General features: G+C 46.3%; 1 protein-coding gene across 1 annotated transcript in view; it reads right to left on the minus strand.

Annotated features, from left to right (window-relative positions):
- LOC126176787 (WD repeat-containing protein 91) overlaps positions 1 to 21,916 on the minus strand; it is a 193,204-nt gene that overhangs the window by 128,906 nt on the left and 42,382 nt on the right. Inside the window, exons 3-4 of the mRNA XM_049923959.1 lie at positions 16,613 to 16,753; positions 16,377 to 16,492 (exon numbers count right to left, since the gene is read on the minus strand). Of these exons, the coding sequence (XP_049779916.1) occupies positions 16,377 to 16,492; positions 16,613 to 16,753 (257 nt within the window). The remainder of the gene's footprint in view (positions 1 to 16,376; positions 16,493 to 16,612; positions 16,754 to 21,916) is intronic.

The raw sequence follows: 21,916 nt of genomic DNA on the forward strand, positions 1-21,916 counted from the left end.
TGCTTTCATCAACCCACATACTCCTACTGTGTCCCTTCTCTTTCTTTTCCTACTTTTTGCTTATTTTCAGCCCAGCCAATGTCTTATGACTAATAATCTGGGATAACTCATGGCCCAAAAGTGTTCAGGGGTTCAAAGTTTGTTTTGTTTTTGGGAACAAAAACAACTAGAGTCGTAAGTACCCATGTCAGAACCAAAGGACATGAAAACGAGAAAGGAGTTAAAAGCGACTAAATGTTAAGCCCAGTTGATGGAAGGAAAGACAGCTAAAAACAAGGACTTGGAAAAAGGTCCATAAAACACACCATAAAGACAATGGAGGCCCTGAACTTAAGATAGAATGTCCTTCACCACATTGCTACAATGGACAAAAACGCAGTCAACAGCCCACGTGTCATTTGCTAAAACAGCTGATAACTCAGATGACAAACATAAATGAGAATGTAAATGTTTAAAAAGGGGCATTCTGTCAGGAGATGGCAAACCATCAAAGGCTGAGGGCAATGAGCACAAAGTTGTGGGGGATCTCCGCTAAACAAATGGCAATGGCTAAAAAGACAGCACCCAATATGCAATCTAGCTAAAATGGTCTTGCGGTGAGAGGGCCGAGAGGAAGTCAGCCAAGGCACTGGGAGAGGCTTAATTCCCCAGAGCTTGTTCCCACGAAGGGAAGCCCAGTGGAGATGTCAAAGTGACACCACCTGGCGACAGTCGGCAGCACAGAGATCATCGGAGGGAATGGAAGAACTAGCGGGCCGAGGAACGAGGACTGCAGCCTTGACAGCAGAGTCAGCAGCCTCGTTCCCCATCACACCCACACGATTAGGGACCCACATAAACATCACAGTGGCTCCATCAAGAGTGAGCAAGTGATATCTTTCCTGGAATTACTGCACTAAGGGATGGATGGTGTACAGCACGTAGAGACTCTGAAGGGCACTGAGAGAGTCGGAGTAGATGACACGGTTGAAAAGGCTGTTTCGCAGAGTGTACTGCATCGCCTGATACAGGGCGAAGAGCTCCACTGTAAATACTAAGCAGCGTTCCGGAAGCCAATACCAAAAATCATTGATGCCAAACACAAAGCCACACCGACCACCACATCATCCCGAGGGCCATCAGTGTACACAAAGTACTATTGCGAAGTTCTGTGCGAAGGTCGAGAAACTTACGGCGATAGAGCAAGTCCGGAGTAGTGCAAAGCGAATGAAGTCCAACGTGAACACGGGTCACCACACAAAGTCAAGGTGGTAAATGGTTCACACCCATTGGGAAAGAGGCAGGAAGCGTGAAAATACACTGCCAAAGCAATAGCCAAAGTGAATTACATTAAGTAACAGAGAAGAAGGATGTGCTCCATACTGGCGGTCAAAGGATTTTTTTTTTTTTTTTTTTTGTGGTTTTAGGGCGCACAACTTCAATGGTCATTAGCGCCCTGATGACGTTAAGAATGCACCGCGAGGCACAAGTTTAAAACAACAACTAAAAGGGAAAACACAATAAAAGACAGACTGACAGGCATAGGATTAAAAAACAGCATCATCAAACGTCCTTAGTGAGGTTTGTCAAATTGATAAAACGAAGAACACGAGCAGCTGCTCGTGGGTCATCCACTAAAACGGCATCTAAAGTACATGGCAGGTTAAGATCGAGACAAAGTGCGTTAAAATCCGGACAGGACATTAAAATGTGGCGGACCGTCAGCAATTGCCCACATGGGCAGAACGGCGCCGGCGCAGCCGTCAGCAGATGGCGATGGCTCAACCGGCAGTGTCCAATTCTTAACCGGGCCAAAACTACCTCCTCCCGCCGAGAAGGGCGTGAGGAGGACGTCCAAGCCACGGGAAGAGGTTTCAAGGCCCGAAGCTTGTTGGCTGTAAGGGCAGCCCAATCGGCATGCCACAGCGATAAAATTCGCCGACAAATAATCCTGCTAAAATCTGACGAAGGGACACAACAAGAAGCTGTCCGAGGCTGGAGGACCGCAGCCTTGGCCGCGGCATCTGCAGCTTCGTTCCCAGGGATACCGACATGGCCAGGGACCCACATAAAGCTAACCGGAGAACCGACGTCCACCAGCTGCCGAAGAGAGCGTTGGATCCGGTGCACGAAAGGCTGAACCGGATACGGATCACTGAGGCTCTTTATGGCGCTCAGGGAATCGGAGCAGATGACATAAGCAGAATGTCGGTGGCGGCAGATGTAAAGAACAGCCTGGTAGAGGGCAAAGAGCTCAGCTGTGAAGACCGAACAATGGCCATGGAGCCGGTATTTGAAACTTTGTGCCCCGACAATAAAAGAACACCCGACCCCGTCATTGGTCTTAGAGCCATCGGTATAAATGAAAGTCATATTGATGAACTTCGAACGAAGTTCCACAAAACGGGAGTGGTAGACCGAACCGGGGGTAACCTCTTTTGGGAGCGAGCTGAGGTCAAGGTGAACGCGGACCTGAGCTTGGAGCCAAGGTGGCGTGTGGCTCTCGCCCACTCGAAAGGTTGCAGGGAGTGAAAAATTAAGGTGTTGAAGGAGTCGACAAAAGCGAACTCCAGGGGGTAGCAGGGCAGAGACATACAACCCATATTGACGGTCGAGAGAGTCGTCAAAAAAAGGAACGATAAGACGGATGGTCTGGCATTGACAGTAGCCGACAGGCATACCGACAAAGCAGTATATCGCGCCGGTAGGTGAGTGGCAATTCGCCAGCGTCAGCATGAAGACTCTCTACGGGACTAGTATAAAATGCTCCGATCGCAAGTCGTAAACCCCGATGTTGTATGGAGTTGAGGCGGCGTAAGATGGATGGCCGTGCAGAGGAGTATACGAAGCTCCCATAATCCAGCTTGGAGCGGACGATCGACCGATATAGACGAAGTAGGACGGTTCGATCCGCTCCCCACCACATACCACTGAGAACACGGAGGACATTTAAAGAACGGGTACAACGGGCAGCCAAATATGACACATGTGGAGACCAGCTAAGTTTCCTGTCAAATGTAAGGCCTAAAAATTTGGTTGTCTCCACGATTGGGAGAGCAACGGGACCGAGTCGTAAGGACGGTGGGAGAAACTCTTTGTAGCGCCAGAAGTTAATACAGACCGTCTTCTCGGCAGAAAAAACGGAAGCCATTGGCGACACTCCAGGAGTAAAGACGGTCAAGAGAACGCTGAAGACAGCGCTCCAGGACACATGTACACTGCGCGCTGCAATAGATGGTAAAATCGTCCACGAAAAGGGAGCCTGATACATCAGCTGGGAGGCAATCCATTATTGGATTGATCGCGATGGCGAAGAGAGCGACACTCAAAACTGAGCCCTGTGGCACCCCATTCTCCTGGCGAAAGGTGTCTGACAGGACAGAACCCACACGTACCCTGAACTGTCGATCCATTAAAAAGGAACGAATAAAAAGAGGGAGGCGACTGCGAAGGCCCCATGTATACATGGTGCGGAGAATGCCCGCCCTCCAACAGGTGTCGTAAGCCTTTTCCAAATCAAAGAACACAGCCGCGGTCGGGTGCTTCCGCAAGAAGTAATTCATAATGAAGGTCGACAAGGTAACCAGATGGTCAACAGCAGAGCGGCGCCTACGAAATCCACATTGTACATTGGTAAGTAGGCGTCGAGACTTGAGCAGCCAAACCAATCGAGAGTTAACCATTCGCTCCATCACTTTACAGACACAGCTGGTAAGCAAGATAGGTCGATAACTGGAAGGCAAGTGCTTGTCCTTCCCCGGCTTAGGAATCGGGACAACAATAGACTCGCGCCAGCATGCGGGAACATGTCCCTCAATCCAGATGCGATTGTATGTACGAAGAAGAAAACCTTTACCCGCAGGAGAAAGATTCTTCAGCATCTGAATATGAATAGAATCAGGCCCTGGAGCGGAGGACCGTGATCGGCCAAGTGCGTTTTCGAGTTCCCGCATGGTGAATGGGGCATTATAACTTTCACAATTCGAGGAGCGGAAGTTAGGTGGCCTAGCCTCCTCTGCCTGTTTGCGGGGGAGGAAGGCAGGGTGGTAATGAGCGGAGCTCGAAACCTCTGCGAAAAAGCGGCCGAAGGCATTGGAGACATCCTCAGGGGCCACAAGGACGTCATTCGCGACCGTCAAGCCAGAAACTGGTGAGTGGACCTTAGTGCCAGATAGCCGGCGCAGGCTACCCCAGACAACAGAAGAAGGAGTAAAACTGTTGAAGGTGCTTGTGAAAGCAGCCCAGCTGGCTTTCTTGCTTTCTTTAATAATACGACGACACTGAGCACATAATCGTTTATAATTGATACAATTCGCCACTGTAGGGTGGCGTTTAAAGGTGCGTAAAGCACGTCGACAAGCACGTAAAGCGTCTCTACATGCTGCGGACCACCAGGGGACCGGTACGCGACGTGGAGAAGAAGTAGGGTGAGGGATGGAATATTCAGCAGCAGCGAGAATGACTTCCGTGAGGTGTGCGACCTGACAATCGCAGCTTGGGAAGGTTTGATCCTGAAAGGTCGCCCTGGAAGAGAAGAGCCCCCAGTCTGCCTTGGAGATGGTCCAACTAGAGGAGCACGGACTGGGGGTATGCTCCAGGAGATGGATAACACACGGGAAGTGGTCGCTCGAATATGTATCAGAAAGTGCATACCACTCAAACCGGCGTGCAAGTTGGGGAGTACATATAGAGAGGTCTAAATGGGACTAGGTGTGAGATGTGTCCCAAAGAAAAGTAGGGGCGCCAGTATTGAGGCAGACAAGATTGAGCTGGTTGAAAAGGTCTGCTAACAAGGAGCCCCTCGGGCAGGATGCTGGAGAGCCCCAAAGAGGATGATGGGTATTGAAGTCTCCAGTTAACAAAAATGGTGCAGGTAGCTGAGCAATAAGTTGCATCATGTCTGCCCTGGTAACGGCAGATGACGATGGAGTGTAAACGGTACAAATGGAAAATTTAAAAGTGGGGAGAGTAATGCGGATGGCAACTGCCAGCAGGCCGGTGTACAACGTGATGGGATCGTAGTAAATATCATCCCGGACCAGCAACATAACCCCTCCATGAGCTGGGATACCTACCACAGGGGGTAGGTCGAAACGCACAGAGGTGTAGTGTGCCAAGGCAATTTGATCGCATGGGCGTTGCTTCGTTTCCTGGAGGGCTACGACGAGCGGACGGTGCAAGCGGAGCAGCAACTTCAAGTCCTCTCGGTTGGAGCGAATGCTGCGAATATTCCAGTGAATAAGTGCCATTGTAAGAAGAAAGGGAAGATGAAAGAAGGGGTCACCTCAAAGGCCGCTGAGGGCCTGGCTTCGAGCGAGCACTGCCGCCGCTATCAGTAGGCGGACAGTCATCGTCCATTGGGTCTATAGGTTCATCGGCCATCTTGGGAGGATGGCCGGGAGGGGGAGCTTCCTCCGCCGGTGAACGGCCAGATGTTCGGCTACCAGCGGTGCGGCCAGGCGAAACGGATGACGGCCTGGGGCGGCAACCGCTGGGTGGCGCAGGAGAAGAAATGCGCCGTGGCGGAGAAGGAGAACTGTGCTTCCTATGAGCCTTCTTGGAAGGACGTTTGGTGGAAGTACCGGTCGAAGGCTGGGAGGTCGAGGTACGTAGGAAGTCTGCATGGGATGGTTCCTTCTTGAAGGCCCGTGCATCTGACTTCAGGGTCTTCGTCTTAGCAGAAGCTGATGAAGGGGCTGGTGTCTGTGGGGTGATGGGAGGAAGAGGAGACGTCGACCGCGCGATCTTAGCACTGGCCGAACGGACGACCGTGGTGCTGAAGGTCAGATCGCATGTCTGGGTTGCAATCTCCCTGGTAGTCCGAGGAGAGGCGAGGACAGTACTGTATTTCCCCGCTGGGAGCAGCGCGGGCTTGCTACTAGCCAATAGCTTGCGAGCAGCCGAGGTGGACACTTTCTCTTTGACCCGAATTTCTTGGATACAGCGTTCTCCCTTATAGACAGGACAGTCGCGGGAGGATGCGGCATGGTCACCCTGACAGTTCACACAACGAGGAGACGGAGGTGGACAGTCACCCTCATGGGCATCCCTGCCACAAGTGACACATTTAGCCGCATTGGAACAAGACTGTCGAGTATGATTGAAACGCTGACACTGGTAGCAGCGCGTAGGTGTCGGGACATAGGGGCAAACAGAAATAACCTCGTAGCCTGCCTTGATGCGCGATGGCAGCTTAACACTATCGAAGGTCAAGAAAAGTGTCCGGGTCGGTACAAGATCATTGTTGACCTTTTTCATGACCCTATGGACAGCCGTCACGCCCTGCTCAGCGAGGAAAGATTGAATCTCCTCGTCAGTCAATCCGTCGAGGGAGCTAGTATAGACTACACCACGAGACGAATTCAAAGTTCGGTGGGCCTCCACCCGGACAGGGAACGTGTACAGGAGTGTGGCCGGAAGCAGTTTTTGTGCTTGAAAGGCACTCTCAATTTCTAGTAATAAGGTATCGTTACGCAACCTGGTACAAGATTTGACAGATCCAGCTATGGCATCTACGCCTTTCTGGATAACGAAAGGGTTGACAGAGGAAAAATCCTTTCCGTCCTCAGATCGAGAAACGACGAGGAACTGTGGGGCAGGCGGTAGTACTTTTGTCACTGGTGGCTGGTCACGTTTCCGTTTTTGGGCAGAAGTCGAGAGAGATGGAGTGGAATCCATTGCGGAGGAATCCCCCATGATTGCCAGCGTCTCCGATGGCGCACTCCTTCCTTGTGGGGACCCTCTCAGAGGGCACTCCCGCCTTAGGTGAATGTTTACACCTCAGGTCACACCTCCCGAGAAACAGACGGAGGGACCAATCGGCATGGTCAGAAGGTATCAGCTCAGGCAATCACCCCTCCCCGGGCCTGGCCTTTACCAGGGGGTACGCGCGTGCCTTACATGTCTACCCAGGGCGGGGAATTACGCGTTACCCCGTCACCGGCTACGCGTGCGAACGCGTGGGGCGGCCTTCAGGCACGCACAGGGAGGAAGGAAGAAGAGGAAAAAGAAGAGAGAGAGGGAGAAAGAGGACAGACTGTCTCAAATGCCGAGGCGGAGACCAGAGAAGGCAAGGAGAAGAAGGCAATGAGAAGGCAAGGAGAAGAAGGCAATGAGAAGAAGGCAATGAGAAGGCAAGGAGAAGAAGGCAATGAGAAGACAAGGAGAAGAAGGCAATGAGAAGGCAAGGAGAAGAAGGCAATGAGAAGGCAAGGAGAAGTCAAGGGAAAGAGTAAGGAAGACAGTAAGGTGGAGAAGAGCAAAGAAAGGAACCAACCAAAGGAAGGAAGAAACGAGAAGTGAAAAACCAAAAAGACCACAATTATAGGTGATGGAACCGTCCGTCTCCGGACGCAGGCGCTAACTACCCCCATGAGGGGGATGGACTCCTTTTAGTCGCCTCTTACGACAGGCAGGAATACCTCGGGCCTATTCTAATCCCCGGACCCGAAGGGGGGCGCGGTCAAAGGAGTCATCGAAGAAGGAGGCACAGGACGGGTGGCCACGCACGGCGGACAAATGGCACGCATACCTGCGGAGGAGAAAATCACGGCAGTACGACAGCATTAGTTCGGCAGCTTCCGCATACAGACCTTCAACTGTGTTAGTGTAAAAGGCACCAGTGGCCAAACTGATGGCATAATGGTGGAATGTATTGAAATGGTATAAGATGGATGGACGTGCAGATGCGTAAATGAAACACCCACAGTCTAGTTTTGAATGGGAAAGGGACCAGTACAAACTGAGGAGGGTGGTCCCCAGGAAGCACCGCTGAGGACACACAGCACACTGAGGGACCGCGTACAGCAGGCGTCCGGCTAAGACGTGTGGGAGGACCAAGAGAGTTTCCTAATGAGCGTGAGCCCCAGGAATTTCATAATTTGAGCAAGTGGAAGAGCAAAAGGCCCAAGGTGTAAAAACGGTGGAAGAAATCAATTCCGCCAGCAGAAATTGATACAAATCGTTTCGTCAGTGGAAAAGCAGAAGCCACTGTCAATGCTCCATGGGTAAAGGCAATTGAGACAATGCTGAAGATGCCGATGAAGGAGACAAGTCCGTGAAGAACTGCAATAGATGGGAAAACTGTCAACAAAAAGGGAACCAGAAATGCCTGGGGGAAGACAGGTCATAATAGAGTTAACGGCAATAGCAAAGAGGGTGACGCTCAGGTCTGAATGCTGGGGCACACCGTTTTCGTGGATAAAGGTGTCTGACAAGGCAGAACTGATATGCACTGTGAAAAGTCAGTCTTTTAAAAATTCCTGAAGAAAATAAAGCATGCGACATCGGAAGCCCCACGTGTACAAAATATGGAGGAAGCCAGTCCTCCAGCAGGTGTCGTGCGCTTTCTGCAAATCGAAACACACAGCCACAGTCTGGTATTTCCACAGATAACTATTCGTGACCTGGGTTGACAAGGTGACAAGATGGTAAACTTCAGAATGGTGCGCTCGAAATCCACATTACACAGCAGTTAGTAAATTTCAAGACTAAAGCCACCGTACCAGCTGGGCATGAATCATATGTTCCATCAGCTTGCAAACACAGCTGGTGAGAGAAATGGGGTGGTAGAAGAAAAGTGTTTGTCCTTACTGGGCTTAGGTGCAGGTATGAGAATGGCTTCACACCAGCATCTGGGAAACATGTCCTCTGCCCAGATGTGATTGTATGTACGAAGGAGGAAGTGCTTGCCTGCAAGAGGAAGGTTCAGCAACATCTGGACGTGAACATCGTATGCGCCTGGAGTGGGGAATTGGGATAAAGTGAGAGCATGATCTAGCTTCCTCACAGTAAAGGTGGCATTGTAGCACTCGCTATTCTGAGAAAAGAAGGGTATTGCCCGACCCTCCCCCACTTGTTTCCAATGGAGAAAGGCAGGGTGACAGTGGGTGGAGTTCAAAATCTCCGCAAAGCAGCACCCCAAGGTGTTGGAGATAGCAACAGGGTACACTGACACTGTCTGCTATGGTCACGATGGAAATTGGGGAATGGACATTGGCCCCAGAGAGCCATCAGAGGTCAGCCCAAATAACGGAAGAGGAATTGGAACTGTTAGAAGAACTAGTAAATGAAATCCAGTTAGCTTTTTTTGCTATCCCAAAAAATGTGATGACACTGCGAGTGCAACTGTTTATAACGAATGCAGTTTGCCATCGTACGATGACAAGTAAAAACGTGACGAGCATGTCTCCACACACGAATTGCATCTTGGCAAGCCTCAGTCGACCAAGGGACTGGGTCACGGAGCAGTAAAGATGAAGTGCCAGGAATGGAATGTTCTGCAGCAGTAGGGATAACATTGGTAAGGTATTCCACCTGGTCGTCACAACTGGAGAAATGTAATTCTTTGAAGGTCACCAGGGAGGAGTAAAGCCTCCAGTCAGCCTTAGAAAGCTGTCATTTGGGTGTGCACATAGGTGAGATTTGAGTCAGCAAATGGATAGCACACGGAAAATGATCACTCGAGTACATGTCAGAGGGAACGGACCACTCGAGACGTTAGGCAAGCTGGGTAGTGCAGAAGGAAAGGTCCAAATAGGAATAGGTGTGCATGGAGCCTGAAAGGAATGTGGGTGCTCCTGTGTTAAGGCAAATGAGGTGAAGTTGACTGAGAATATCAGCCAAGAGGGTACCTCCCGGATACATTCTGGGAGAACCCCAAACGGGATGGTGCACATTAAATTCACTGAGCAGCAGAAAGGGGTGAGGGAGTTGCCCAATAAGCTGGAGGAATTCTGCCCTGATGACACTATCCCCTGTTATCTTTAACGTATACATTGAAGAGGCGCTGTAAAAAGTAAGGGAAAATTCACAGACAGGTGTAGTAATTCATGGCCAACAAATACATATGATAAGATATGCCGATGATATAGCTGTCCTGGCTGAAAGTGAAGAAGATCTTGTAGTCCCACTGAATAGAATGGATAAAGTTATGGGTGAAGAATATAATATGAGAATTAATAAAGTAAAAACAAAAGTAATGGCATGCGACAAAGAAGATCGAGTGAAAGTCCAAGTTCGTGTAGGCAATGAACTGCTTGAACAAGTTGATAAATTTACTAATCTGGGTAGTAATATTACCAGGGATGGAAGGAGCAAGGCAGAAGTGAGAAGTAGAATAGCTCAAGCAAAGGCTGCTTTTAACAAGAAGAAAAACATATTAACATCTAAGAGCATCAGCCTTGAAATCGGGAAAAGATTTTTGAAATCATATGTGTGGAGTGTGGCACGTTATGGGTGTGAAACGTGGACTCTCGGGACAGAGGAAGACCAGAAGCTAAATTCTTTTGAAATGTGGTGCTATAGACACATGCTCAAAATAAAATGTATCGACAAGGTCACAAACGAAGTGGTTCTGGAAAGAGCAGGTGAAAAGAGAAGCTTCTGGAGTTTCATTGTTAAAAGAAGAGTGCAATTTACAGGCCATCTATTAAGACAAAAAGGACTCCTGAACACAATCATAGAGGGATATGTGGAGGGAAAAAGACCGAGAGGAAGACCACGACTGAGGTATGTGGATCAAATCTTGAAAGATGTGGGATTAACACCTATAAAGAAATGAAGAGAAAAGCTGAAAGACGCACAGAATGGAGACAAGCTGCCACTGTAGCTGTTGCAAAACCAATCCTTGGATTGACCACTACAGAAGAAGAAGAAAGACACCAAATGAAGGAGGGATGCAAACGGTACAAAGGGAAAAGGTGAAATGCGGACTACAACAGCTTGAAGCTGGGTAGTCAGCAACACTGTTTGACTACGAACGTTATCCCGGATAAGCAGGATCACTCTCCAATGAGCTGGAATGCCATCCTCGGGACGAAGGTCAAAGCAGACTGGAAAGAAATGCAAGAGGTCAAAGTGGTGGTGAGGATGCGATTTTGTTTCCTGGAGGCAGAGAATAGGTGGATGCTGCAATTACAAGAGCAGCTGCAATTCCTCTGTCGGATCTAAGGCTACAAATGTTCCACTGTAGGAGAGACACGACGAGGAAAGGAGAAAGGAAAAAGTGAAGAGGTGTCACCTCGGCGGCTGCCGAGTGCTAGCCTTCGAAGACTGACTGCTACAGGGTGCAGAGACTGGAGGATCCTGCTCCGTGACATCTACAGAGGTGTCGGCATTCTCCTTCTGTCAGTCTGCAGAGTCCAGGGCAGAAAAACAGTCGGCGATGCACACCGGTGACACAGAGGTCAGCTGGGTGAGGGTATCATGTAGTGACACTGTCGGAAAGGATCTCCGAGTTGATGAAGAAGAAGTCTGTTTGGTTCTGCTCGATTTCTTGGAGCCTTTGCAGGTGCCAGATGGCGATCCAGATGTTTATTGGGTGGAGGGATGTAAAAAGTCTTCACGAGAGTATTCCTTCTGTCCTTTCTGGCCTGCCAGTTGTGTATCAGGTGACTTTGCTCTGTGAGACAGAAGTTTGGAGGCTTGTTACACAGCTGGAGGAGGAGGAGGAGGAGACAGGGATGGTACTGTGACACTGTGTGATTTTACAACTGTGGTGGGAATTTTGAGGTTGCATGTCTGCGTGGCCATGTTCTTTGTGGAATGAGATATAGCAAAAACAGCACAGTAGATGGTAAAACGCAATGTTTCCGACCAGCCGACAACTTGCAAGCGACAAGGTAAGGCACTCTGTCCTTCACCCGGATCTTCTGGATGGCCCACTCATCGAGATACGTGGGACAATCTCAGGAAGAGGCTGCACGGTTGCCATTGCAATTAATACAGCAGGGAGGAGGAGGCAGACAATCGCCCTCGTGAGCATCCCTACCGCAGGTTACACATTTTGCCGGGTGTTGACGTGACATTTGAGTGTGGTTGTAGTGATGACACTGGTAGCAGTGCATCACATTTGGAATGTGTGGTCAGACTGTGATAACGTCTTAGGCTGGTTTGATCTTTGATGGAAGCACCACTCTACCAAAAGTGAGAAAAAGACTGTGTGTGGGCATCTACTTTTTTCATCACCTGATGGACTGCAAGAGGTACATTTCGATATCTGCCTTGGTTAGACCATTGAGCAGCCTAGTGTAAATAACACCAAGTGAAGAATTCAGCATTCGATGCGCCTCGACACGAACAGGACAGTCGTGGAGGAGCAAAGCTGCAAGCAGTTGTTGTGCTTGAAAATCAGCAGTAGTCTCCAAAAGCAAAGTGCCATTGCATAAATGAGAGCAGGATTTCACAGGGCCAGCAATTTCATCAACACATTTCTGAATAATAAACAATTTGCTAGTAGCAAAGGACCGACCATTTTCAGCACATGAAATGACGAGGAACCGTGGTGCAGCTGATGTAGACTATGAAGAAGATGATTGGCTCAACAAGAAAATCTGCCATGATTGCCAGCTTCTCTGAAGGCACGCTCCTTCCAACAGGGGTGAGTGAGGGGGTCCCTCAGAGGGGGGCGGGGGGGGGGAGGGGGGGAGGGTCACCCACCTTACATGATTGTTCATACCTCACGAACCCCTGAAGAGGGACCAATTGGCAAATTGGGAAGGTAACAACTCAGACAATCATCCCTCCCTGGGCCTGGTCTGTACTGGGGATACGTGCAAACCCTACCTGTCGACCAGGGCTGGGAATTCGGCGTAACCCAGTCACCTATTATGCGTCGGCCAAATGGGTTGGCCTTCAGGAGCACACAGGGAGGAAGAAGAAAACAAGGAACCTCAAATGCTGAAGTGGAAGAAGGATAGAAGGCAAATGAAGAAAGGAAAAAAGGAACAAAAAACAATGAAGAGACTGTTCTGATGTCAGGATATTGAAAATTCGGAACAGCTCAAAAACATCACAGACATCACAGACATAATGAGATTTTCACTTTGCAGCGGAGTGTGCGCTGATAGGAAACTTCCTAGCAGATTAAAACTGTGTGCCTGATCGAGACTCAAACTCGGGACCTTTGCCTGTTGCGGGCAAGTGCTCTACCAACTGAGCTACCCAAGCACAACTCACGCCCCACAGAACTAGCACTCCTGGAAGAAAGGAGTGAAAATCTGAGTCTGGAAACATCCCCCAGGCTGTGGCTAAGCCATGTCTCTGCAATATCCTTCCTACCAGGAGTGCGAGTTTTGCAAGGTTCGCGGAAGAGCTTCTGTGAAGTTTGGAAGGTAGGAGACAAGGTACTGACAGAATTGAAGCTGGGAGGATGGAGTGTGAGTCGTGCTCAGGTACCTCAGATGGTAGAGCACTTCCCCTCGAAAGGCAAAGGTCCTGAGTTCGAGTCTCGGTCCAGCACACGGTTTTAATCTGCCAGGAAGTTTCATCACAGACATGATCCTCAAGGGAGGGAAAAAAGAATAGCAAGAGGACAGACATCCAGCACGGAAGGGAAAAGATGGTGGTAGTCAAGCACGATCCTGCCAAAGTGCCGTGAGCCCCATGTGGGGAGGTTACAAAGTATAATGGGAAAGCCTCTACTGGGACTTTAACGGGTCTTCGATAAATGTACCTGGTAATGCATTGCTCATACAATGTAGGTATCTACATTCAAGTCCTGATGCAGCACACAGCTTCAACTTGGCCTATACAGGGGTTGGACAAAAATAAGAGAAATGCTTGCTTGAACATAAATCCAGACACTAAGCAAGCCTGCAGCTTGGGCTGTTGCATTTGACCACAAGTGGCACCTGTGCAATGTCTGCAATAAGTTGATAGTATCAGTCATGGTCATAACAGTGTTCTGCATAACTGTGTGTCCATTATGTCAGAGCTACGTGAATTCGTCTGTGGACAAATTTTTGGTGCACGTATGGTGGGTGCTTCCATAAACAAGGAAGCCGCAGTGTTTGGTGTTTCAAGAGGCACTGTATAGCGAAGATTTATACCGCACACAGGGGAAGAGGGAAAACATAATCCAGTAAGTCACAACACAAGTGAAAGAGTGCGATGAGTGATCATGACAGACAGTCATTGAAGAAGACTGTGATGAAAAATAAGAGGATGAAGCTGCAAAAGTCGCTGCAGAACTAAATGTCACACTCGTGGACCCTGTCAGCAGCAAACAACATGAACGAAGCTCCATAAGCAGGTTAACTGCAGGGTGAACTGGAATTCCAAAACCACTTGTCAGTGATGCAAATACCTATAACAGAAAAATGTGGTGTCAAAGCCATAAAATCTGGGCTATAGAGCAATGGAAGAAAGTCATTCAGTCAGATGACTGTTTCCAACTTCTGGCCAGTGTCCCAACAGCGAAATACGGCGAGGATTCAGTGATGATTTTGGCAGCCATATCGTGGTATTCCATGGGCCCCACGGTTATTCTGCAAGTCTGCATTACACCCAAGGATTATGTGATCATTTTGGCTGATCACTTCCATCTCACAGTACAATGTTTGTTCCCCAGTAGTGACACACTGTTGCAAGATGAGAAGACCCCTGTTCACAAAGCTCACATCACCCATGACAGATTTTGTGAGCACAAGGATGAACTGTCACATCTCCCCTGGCCACCACGGCACCCAGATCTTAATATTATTAAGCCCTCCGTGGTCTACTTCAGAGAGAAGGGTGCATTGTCACTATCCATCTCTGTCACTGTCACATGAACTTGCTACTAATTTGCAGGAAGAGTGGTACAAGTTTCCCTTGGAAATCACACAGTACCTGCATTTATCAATTCTGATATGACTGGAAGCTGTTTTCAATACCAACAAGTTTCTTACACCGTGTCAGGCATTGTAATGTGTTGTATTTTTGTGTTTCCATTTTTTGTCCCTCCCCTGTATAAACATAGCTGTTTTCTCCATCAGTATTTTTATAGTACAACTGGTGAGATAAGAGGGTGTAGTTAGTTTTAAAAATGGTCTTATCAACAAAACTTATGGATGAAAGAGGTGTTATCACAACCAATAGAATTAAACTGGGGGGCACTATAGACCTTAGGTAAGAAATTTAGTTTTCTATATCTATCAATAGGAACACTCTCAGAACCTTAATAACTATAGTTTATGTTTCAGACTAGTGAACAATTAAATATGTCAAAGCATATCATTAAAGTTTCCACAGCTATAACAAAAATTTCATTCACATATACTTGCACTCTCAGCCAATCACAGGTGCGAAACATCTCGTACATTGGAAGTAGCATATGGACGATTCTCAGTATTCAGGATGCAACATTGCGGTAAACAATCATGTCGCTGTCAACCGTGCCACAATAGCGACATTGTCAGTTGAATATTCTCAAAGATTTCTCCAAATGCTCAGTATTGCAGAAACATATTTTAATAGTAGTGAGTGATATTATGACCAGAATGTAAGGGGTGCATGCGAAGAAATTAACAACTGCACTCTCGGTTTTGGTACTGAACAGCATTAATGTAAAGGAAATATGACACGTACTCAATATGCGACTGAGATCAGAGCTCAGATGACGTTGATAAAATTTTTGTTTTTGTTATATTTGTACATAGTGCATGGCAATGCAATTCATGACAGCTTGCTCTATGGAATACTTTTGTTTAAATGATTTTTTAAAGTACATATGTTGTCTGTGTTTAGTTCAAATTAATAGACAGACACAAAATTCATCCATACATGATGAAAGTTAATACAGAGCTACCTCTCCAAAAATATTTAAAAATTGCACTATACGCTGTTGGGTGAACAGCAGTTAAAAGCGTATAAATGGCAAACACCAAAGGCACAGCAAAAGGAGGAGTATGACACATTTTACATGAATAATTAACAATGAGAAAATTTTTTACAAACTGATGCAAATTTATTGAACTCTAGCCAATAATGAATATCTTTGCAATGTTCATACCGAAGAATTCAGCAGATTTTGTGCACTAAATTGTTGCTAATAATAATAATGGCTGGAGGATACTGATCCATTACTTCATATCAGGAACAAAATAGCAATCAAAACAGTGGATGGAAGCTCATGGCTTTGTTACAAAAGCTAAAGCTTTAAAGTCTATTGCAAATTGCAGAAAAGTAAAGGATAAAATAACTGGTGGATTCATTAAGTCTTCTGGAACAACTGGCTGATCCAATACATGAGAAGATGACTGGATGAAATGTAAATAAATGGGAATAAAAAAAGTATCACACAATACACCTGACCACAAAGATGCTTTGGATGGGGGAAAAAAAATCAGGAAATTAGAAATACTAATGGTTGAAAAAAAAAAAAACAGCCTAAATGCCATATTTGGCGCCCTCAGATTTCCACCTAAAGCCACAGCTAGAAATTAGGGCCTTGAAAGTGTTTAGTATCTAAATATGAGATGAAAAGCAGATCAGTCTTTCACTGCCAAGCCATGAACTTTTTATCCTTCCATCATACAGCATCTGTAGATGAAGGTTAATGATCTAGAAATACTGGCCAATTGCAGCTACAATTGCACTTTTCTTATTGATATAAAATAAAGCTTACCTTTTCTTACCTGAAAAATCATTGCAAGGAAATTGTGCAAGGATACAAAGAGAGTATCCTGCCACTGGCGTGTAAAATGAACAGCAAAGGTGGGGTTTTCCTCTGGACATTTAATGAATGGCAACACTATGAAGGAAGAAAGATTTAAAATTCATATTACACAGGGGAGTATACAAAAATACACACACATTAAGGAGTAGGTCCACATGAGGGAAAGTTCAGCAATAACATGAATCTAGTACTTACTAAACCATTCTTTCCACTCAGACTGACTACTGAGTTCAGGAGTCATTTTCGCGAAAAAGTCCGTAACTTTCTCAGGTTTGTTATTAGTGACAGCATTCACAAGGTACAATTTCAGTACAGCATTTTCCATTTTTTTAACAGCTGCAAATACAAAAAATGAAAAATTGTTTGTCATTGGATTAGTTGATAAACAAACAATGAAAACTCAAATGTTGTGTGAAACTAATCATGTGTCAGGGGCAAAATTTAAGCAAGAAAGTCAAGAGGAAGGCTGAAAAATAGAGAAAATGATACACCTAACATATAAACAGTGGCAACAGTGGTCTTTACTTCATACATCATCAGGTTCAGAATGACAATTGTTACTAATATAAGACAAAGGATATACATATATGTAAATAACCAAAGACACCCAGAATGGGTGTAATGGTCATCATCAACCACCACCTTACCACCACCATTACTGCAAGGTGTATTTGAAAAATAAAGTCCCCTCACCCACAATAAATCTCTCTCTCTCTCTCTCTCTCTCTCTCTCTCTCTCTCTCTCACACACACACACACACACACGCACGCACGTCAACTTTTATCGACAATTTTTGTTTCCTAGAAACCTACTTCACTTTTCCATATAATCATTGTCCTGATCTATGCACATTTCACAAAGCTGCACTAGTTGCCTCATCTGATCTGTCTAGAAGGTCTCAACCTGAGAGATGAACCAGCTGACAACAGTAGTCTTTAGCTCTTTGTGGCCTTCAACCTGTCATAGAAGGTGAGGCCAGAACCTGAGGTGGTTTTCCTTGTTGTGAGTTGACTTTAAGTTATTGACATATTGCAAGGCACCAAGTTTTTACTCATTCCCGTGTAATAACAGTTAGCTTCTTTTCCAAATTTCCCGGTCGCCTTCTTGCTTTCTCTTGATGTAGTGGTCCTGTTATGCAGTGCCACATATTTAACTGTGAACATCGTTTCCGAATGCAGGGTGAGGGCTATGAGAGAGCTTCTACATTTAAATAATTCGCTACAAAATCACAAAACACTGTTTCCATAATTCTTCTACATTCAAATAAGTTATAAACTCGCAACAAGTGATAATTAGCAGAGCTTTTCAGACAACATGTTCAAACATGATGCTTCAATGCTTCACCAAAAGCATAAGTTAGTACTTAAATTGAGATAGCGTGGCATACAGTCCACATAACAACATTCATTTTTCTTTAGTGCCTGACCGTTGTCGTCAGATCCCTTTCTTCTCTGGAGTATGCACACGTGGCACTGCAAAAATGTGTACTCTAACTTGAACAAAGGATTCATCCAAAAATTAGTCAAGTTTTCATTGTTTTTTTGTGTGTCTCTTGGCAGCTCATTTCAGATTTTCAGGAAGTTTATACTTTACTTCTAATTATTGACAATCTGCCAGAACTTTTCTTACCATACTAATAAGAAATGAGATACTTTTGACAGTACAAAAGTAAATGAGCTATGTTTTGTCAAAATTTAAAGCTAGCCAATTTGTGCAAACTAAGTAAGTTTCACAAAAATATAATTTACTATTTTCTCTGTTTATAGTTGGTTGTTTGGCTTCACGACAATGCTTTCATCTTCAGCAGCAGGATCCTTTTCTACAGAATAATCGAATTGCAGCATGCTTTTCACAAATGATGGAACCAACCATTTCTGAAGCCACTGTTGTCTGCTTTCACCCACAGTCAAATGAGTACTGTATCAAAACAGTGAAATCTGTAGCAGCACAAAAAATTGATAGATGGTACAGCATTCACGCAACTTTATTCGCAGCTGTCGACATTTACACTCTAGGGGGGCAGGGGGGGAGGGGGGGGGGGGGGGAGGGCACGGGATTGATGCACCACAAAGTAATTAACCAAATGGGATGGATATCGGCAGATGCAATTGACATGTATGGAAAAACAAATTACAATTTCAGGAAACTTGGATGATTTTTTTCAAGAAAAAGAGTTTCACAAATTGAGCAAGTCAGTAACACATTGCTCCGCCTCTGGCCCTTATGCAAGCATTTACTTGGCATGACATTTTGATTCACAGAGTTGTTGGATTTCCTCCCGAGTGATACTGTACCACAGTCTGTCCAACTGACACACTAGATCGTCAGAATCCCTAGGTGGCTGGAGGGCGCTGCCTATAATCCTCCTAAAGTTCTCAACTGGGGAGGGATCTGGTGACCTTGCTGGTCAAGGCAGGGTTTAGCAAGCACAAAGACAAGCAGCAGAAACTCTTGCTGTGTGTGAGCGGGCTTTGTCTTGTTGAAATGGAAGCCAAGGATGGCTTGTCACGAAAGGCAACAAAACAGGGTATAAAATGCCACCGACATACTGCTGTGCAGTAAGTGTGCCTTTGATAACAACCAAAGGAGCTCTGTTATGAAAAGAAATTGTATCCCACACCACGACTCTTGGTAATCAGGCTGTACGGTAGGTGACAGATTGGTATCCCTCTGCTGTCTTGGGCATCTCCAGACAAACCTTCAGCCTAGAACCTCAATGACTGGAGTAGAACTATCTTCAATGACGTGTCCCACTTCAAGCTGAGCACCAATGACCAGCAAAGACGTGTCTGGAGGCACGCCAGACAGTAGTGGGATACGAACTTGGCTGTTGCTCATCATATGGCCCAACACCCAGGAGTGATGGTCTGGGGTGTCATTTCGTTTTATAGAAGGAGCTCTTTGGTTGTCATTTGCGGCACCCTCGAAGCTCAGAGGTACACCCACAGTATTCTATCCCCTGTTTCGTTGCCTTTCATTGCAGGCCATCCTGGGTTTACATTTCACCAAGATAATGTGCGCCTGCACACGGTGAGAATCTACTGCATCAGCGACAGAGGTTCTGGCCTCAGATTTCTCATAGAAACTGGTTCTGACCTCAGCATCCTGCCCCGGTCTTCATTGCATCGCTGTAGGCCAGCAACTGCCTTCTGTCTGACAGCTGCCAATAATCTGACTATTGCGACCCCCAGAATCTGGTGAATGGAGCTGAAGTTAGGTTTACATTGTTTATTCAAAAGGAATTTCACTGTTGCAGACGTCATAGAAGCGATCATCAGCGCAGATCTCCTGGCATATTACTACCTCTTGTCAGACATGACAAACGCACAGGTGTTGGACAGTGTTACTGGTTTAACTGTCACTGGTTTTCATTGGAGTGCAACCATCCACAATGAAAAGCTTGTTCAGACACCTGAGGGTGAACACACTTTGTTGTTAAAGCTGTTTCTGAATTTGGCCAGATCACCTGGTACATCTTAACAAATTCAACACAATGCAGTGCATGACATAAAGATGATGGATGGACCATCAGAGTCATGCTGAACTAGACGTTTGGCACTGGACCTTGGAATCACGAAAGTTGAATTTGACACCATGCTGCAGGGCAATTAGACCATCAAACAGTCTGTGGTTCTCCGCCTTACATCTGGTGAAAAAAAAAGAAAGGTGGGGCCTAGGACCCATGTGGAGATTATTGTGTGCTGAACATGAGAACAGTGCTGGACCGATATCCTCCGTCATCACTAAGTGACTACAACTACTTATTAAACGGTGCAACAATATTCAGCATCTTAGACTGTGCTGAAGCTTACACTCAGATAAAGAAGACATTACGAAGACCGCTATTATGACACTGTTCAGCCTGGTTGAGAGTATGTATATGACATTCGCATAATGAAATGCAGTGCACTCGTGGCAAAGATTCATTGAGTCTGTTCCTCAAGGCCTCCCATTCTGTTTTGCATACCAGGACGATGTGCTCATGTTCTCTGAGGAACAACACGAACAACACTTACAAAAGGTGTTCAAGCATTTGGAGTATTACAGAGTCGTGCTGAATGTTGCTAAATGTGTTTTCGGACAATCTAAAGTGATCTTCTTGGGACACAGAATCTCTGCTGTGGGCTCCCTAGCTCTGACATAGAAGGCTGATGCAATTTTAAAGTTACCTAGGGCAACCACAATCAAGGAATTGCATCGATTCCTTGGTATGCTAAATTTTTATCATTTCCACATGCCTCGTGCAGCTGAATTGCAGGAACCACTGACTGCGGTGCTCAGTGGTCACAGTGCAGTGGACTGAGGCTGCATGTTCCGCATTTGAGGCCGTGAAACAGAATATGGCTAATGCAGAGCTTCTAGCTCATCCTAAATTCAATGCACCTCTTGCATTATTTGTAGATGCAACCTATATAGCTATTGGCACAGCTCTACAGTAGTGGCAGATGGTTCGTGCCAACCACTGGCATACTCTTCCCAAAAACCGTCACCATGCAGAGAAAGTGGAGCACATACGATCATGATGTCCTGATAAGTACATGACACACTGAAATACTTGCATTCTGAAGTTGAAGCCCAAGTGTTCACGATATTCACGGACCGTAGACCACTGACTTTTGCATTCAGATGTAACAGTGCCAACTGCTCTCCTTGTCAGTTCAGCCATCTAGAGTTCATAGCTCAGTTCACTTCTGACATCAAACACATTTCGGGTATCGACAATGTTCTGGCCGACCTTCTTTCATGCGTCAGCAGTGTGACAAGTCCTATCGACTTTTCCGCACTGGCCTGAGCACAAGAAGAAGACAGAAACACCGAACATACATTGACGACAACGCATCAGCATTACAACTGCAGCTCATTGATGTTCTGGGATATCTCGAGCTCTACTGCAGGGTCTCTCACGTGTGACCTTGCCCGTTTCTTCCACCAGTGTTCAGAAGACAAGCTTTCGAGAGAATTCATAACTGTGCCACCCACGAGTACATCCCACTTTACGGCTCATCCCTGATGTTTTGTGTGGCCAGGCATGGAAAAGGGCTGTTGAGAATGGATGTGTGGAACAAGTTGGAATCCTATTTCCATTAATTTTGTGACCACAACTGCTGAGGTGTGTGCTGGTGCATTGTCGTGATGGAAAAGGACTTTTTTGCGGTCCAATTGCTGACGTTTTTCTTGCAGCTTGGTTTTCAAATGGTCCGACAACAATTAATAATATGCACCTGTAATAGTTTTACCCTTTTCCAGATAGTCAATGACCATTATCCCTCGCAAATACCAAAAGACAGTCGCCATAACCTTTCCGGCTGAAGGAATGGTCTTCACCTTTTTTGATGCAGATTCTTCCTCGGTATCCCATTGTTTAGATTGTTGTTTGGTCTCACCTTTTTTGGTGCAGATTCCCCCTTGGTATCCCACTGTTTAGATTGTTGTTTGGTCTCAAGAGTATAGTAACATATCCATGTTTCATTCACAGTGACAAAACGATGCTTTAAGTC

The sequence above is a fragment of the Schistocerca cancellata genome, chromosome 3 (genome assembly GCF_023864275.1).
Source record: "Schistocerca cancellata isolate TAMUIC-IGC-003103 chromosome 3, iqSchCanc2.1, whole genome shotgun sequence".
Classification (NCBI taxonomy): Eukaryota; Metazoa; Arthropoda; class Insecta; order Orthoptera; family Acrididae; genus Schistocerca; species Schistocerca cancellata.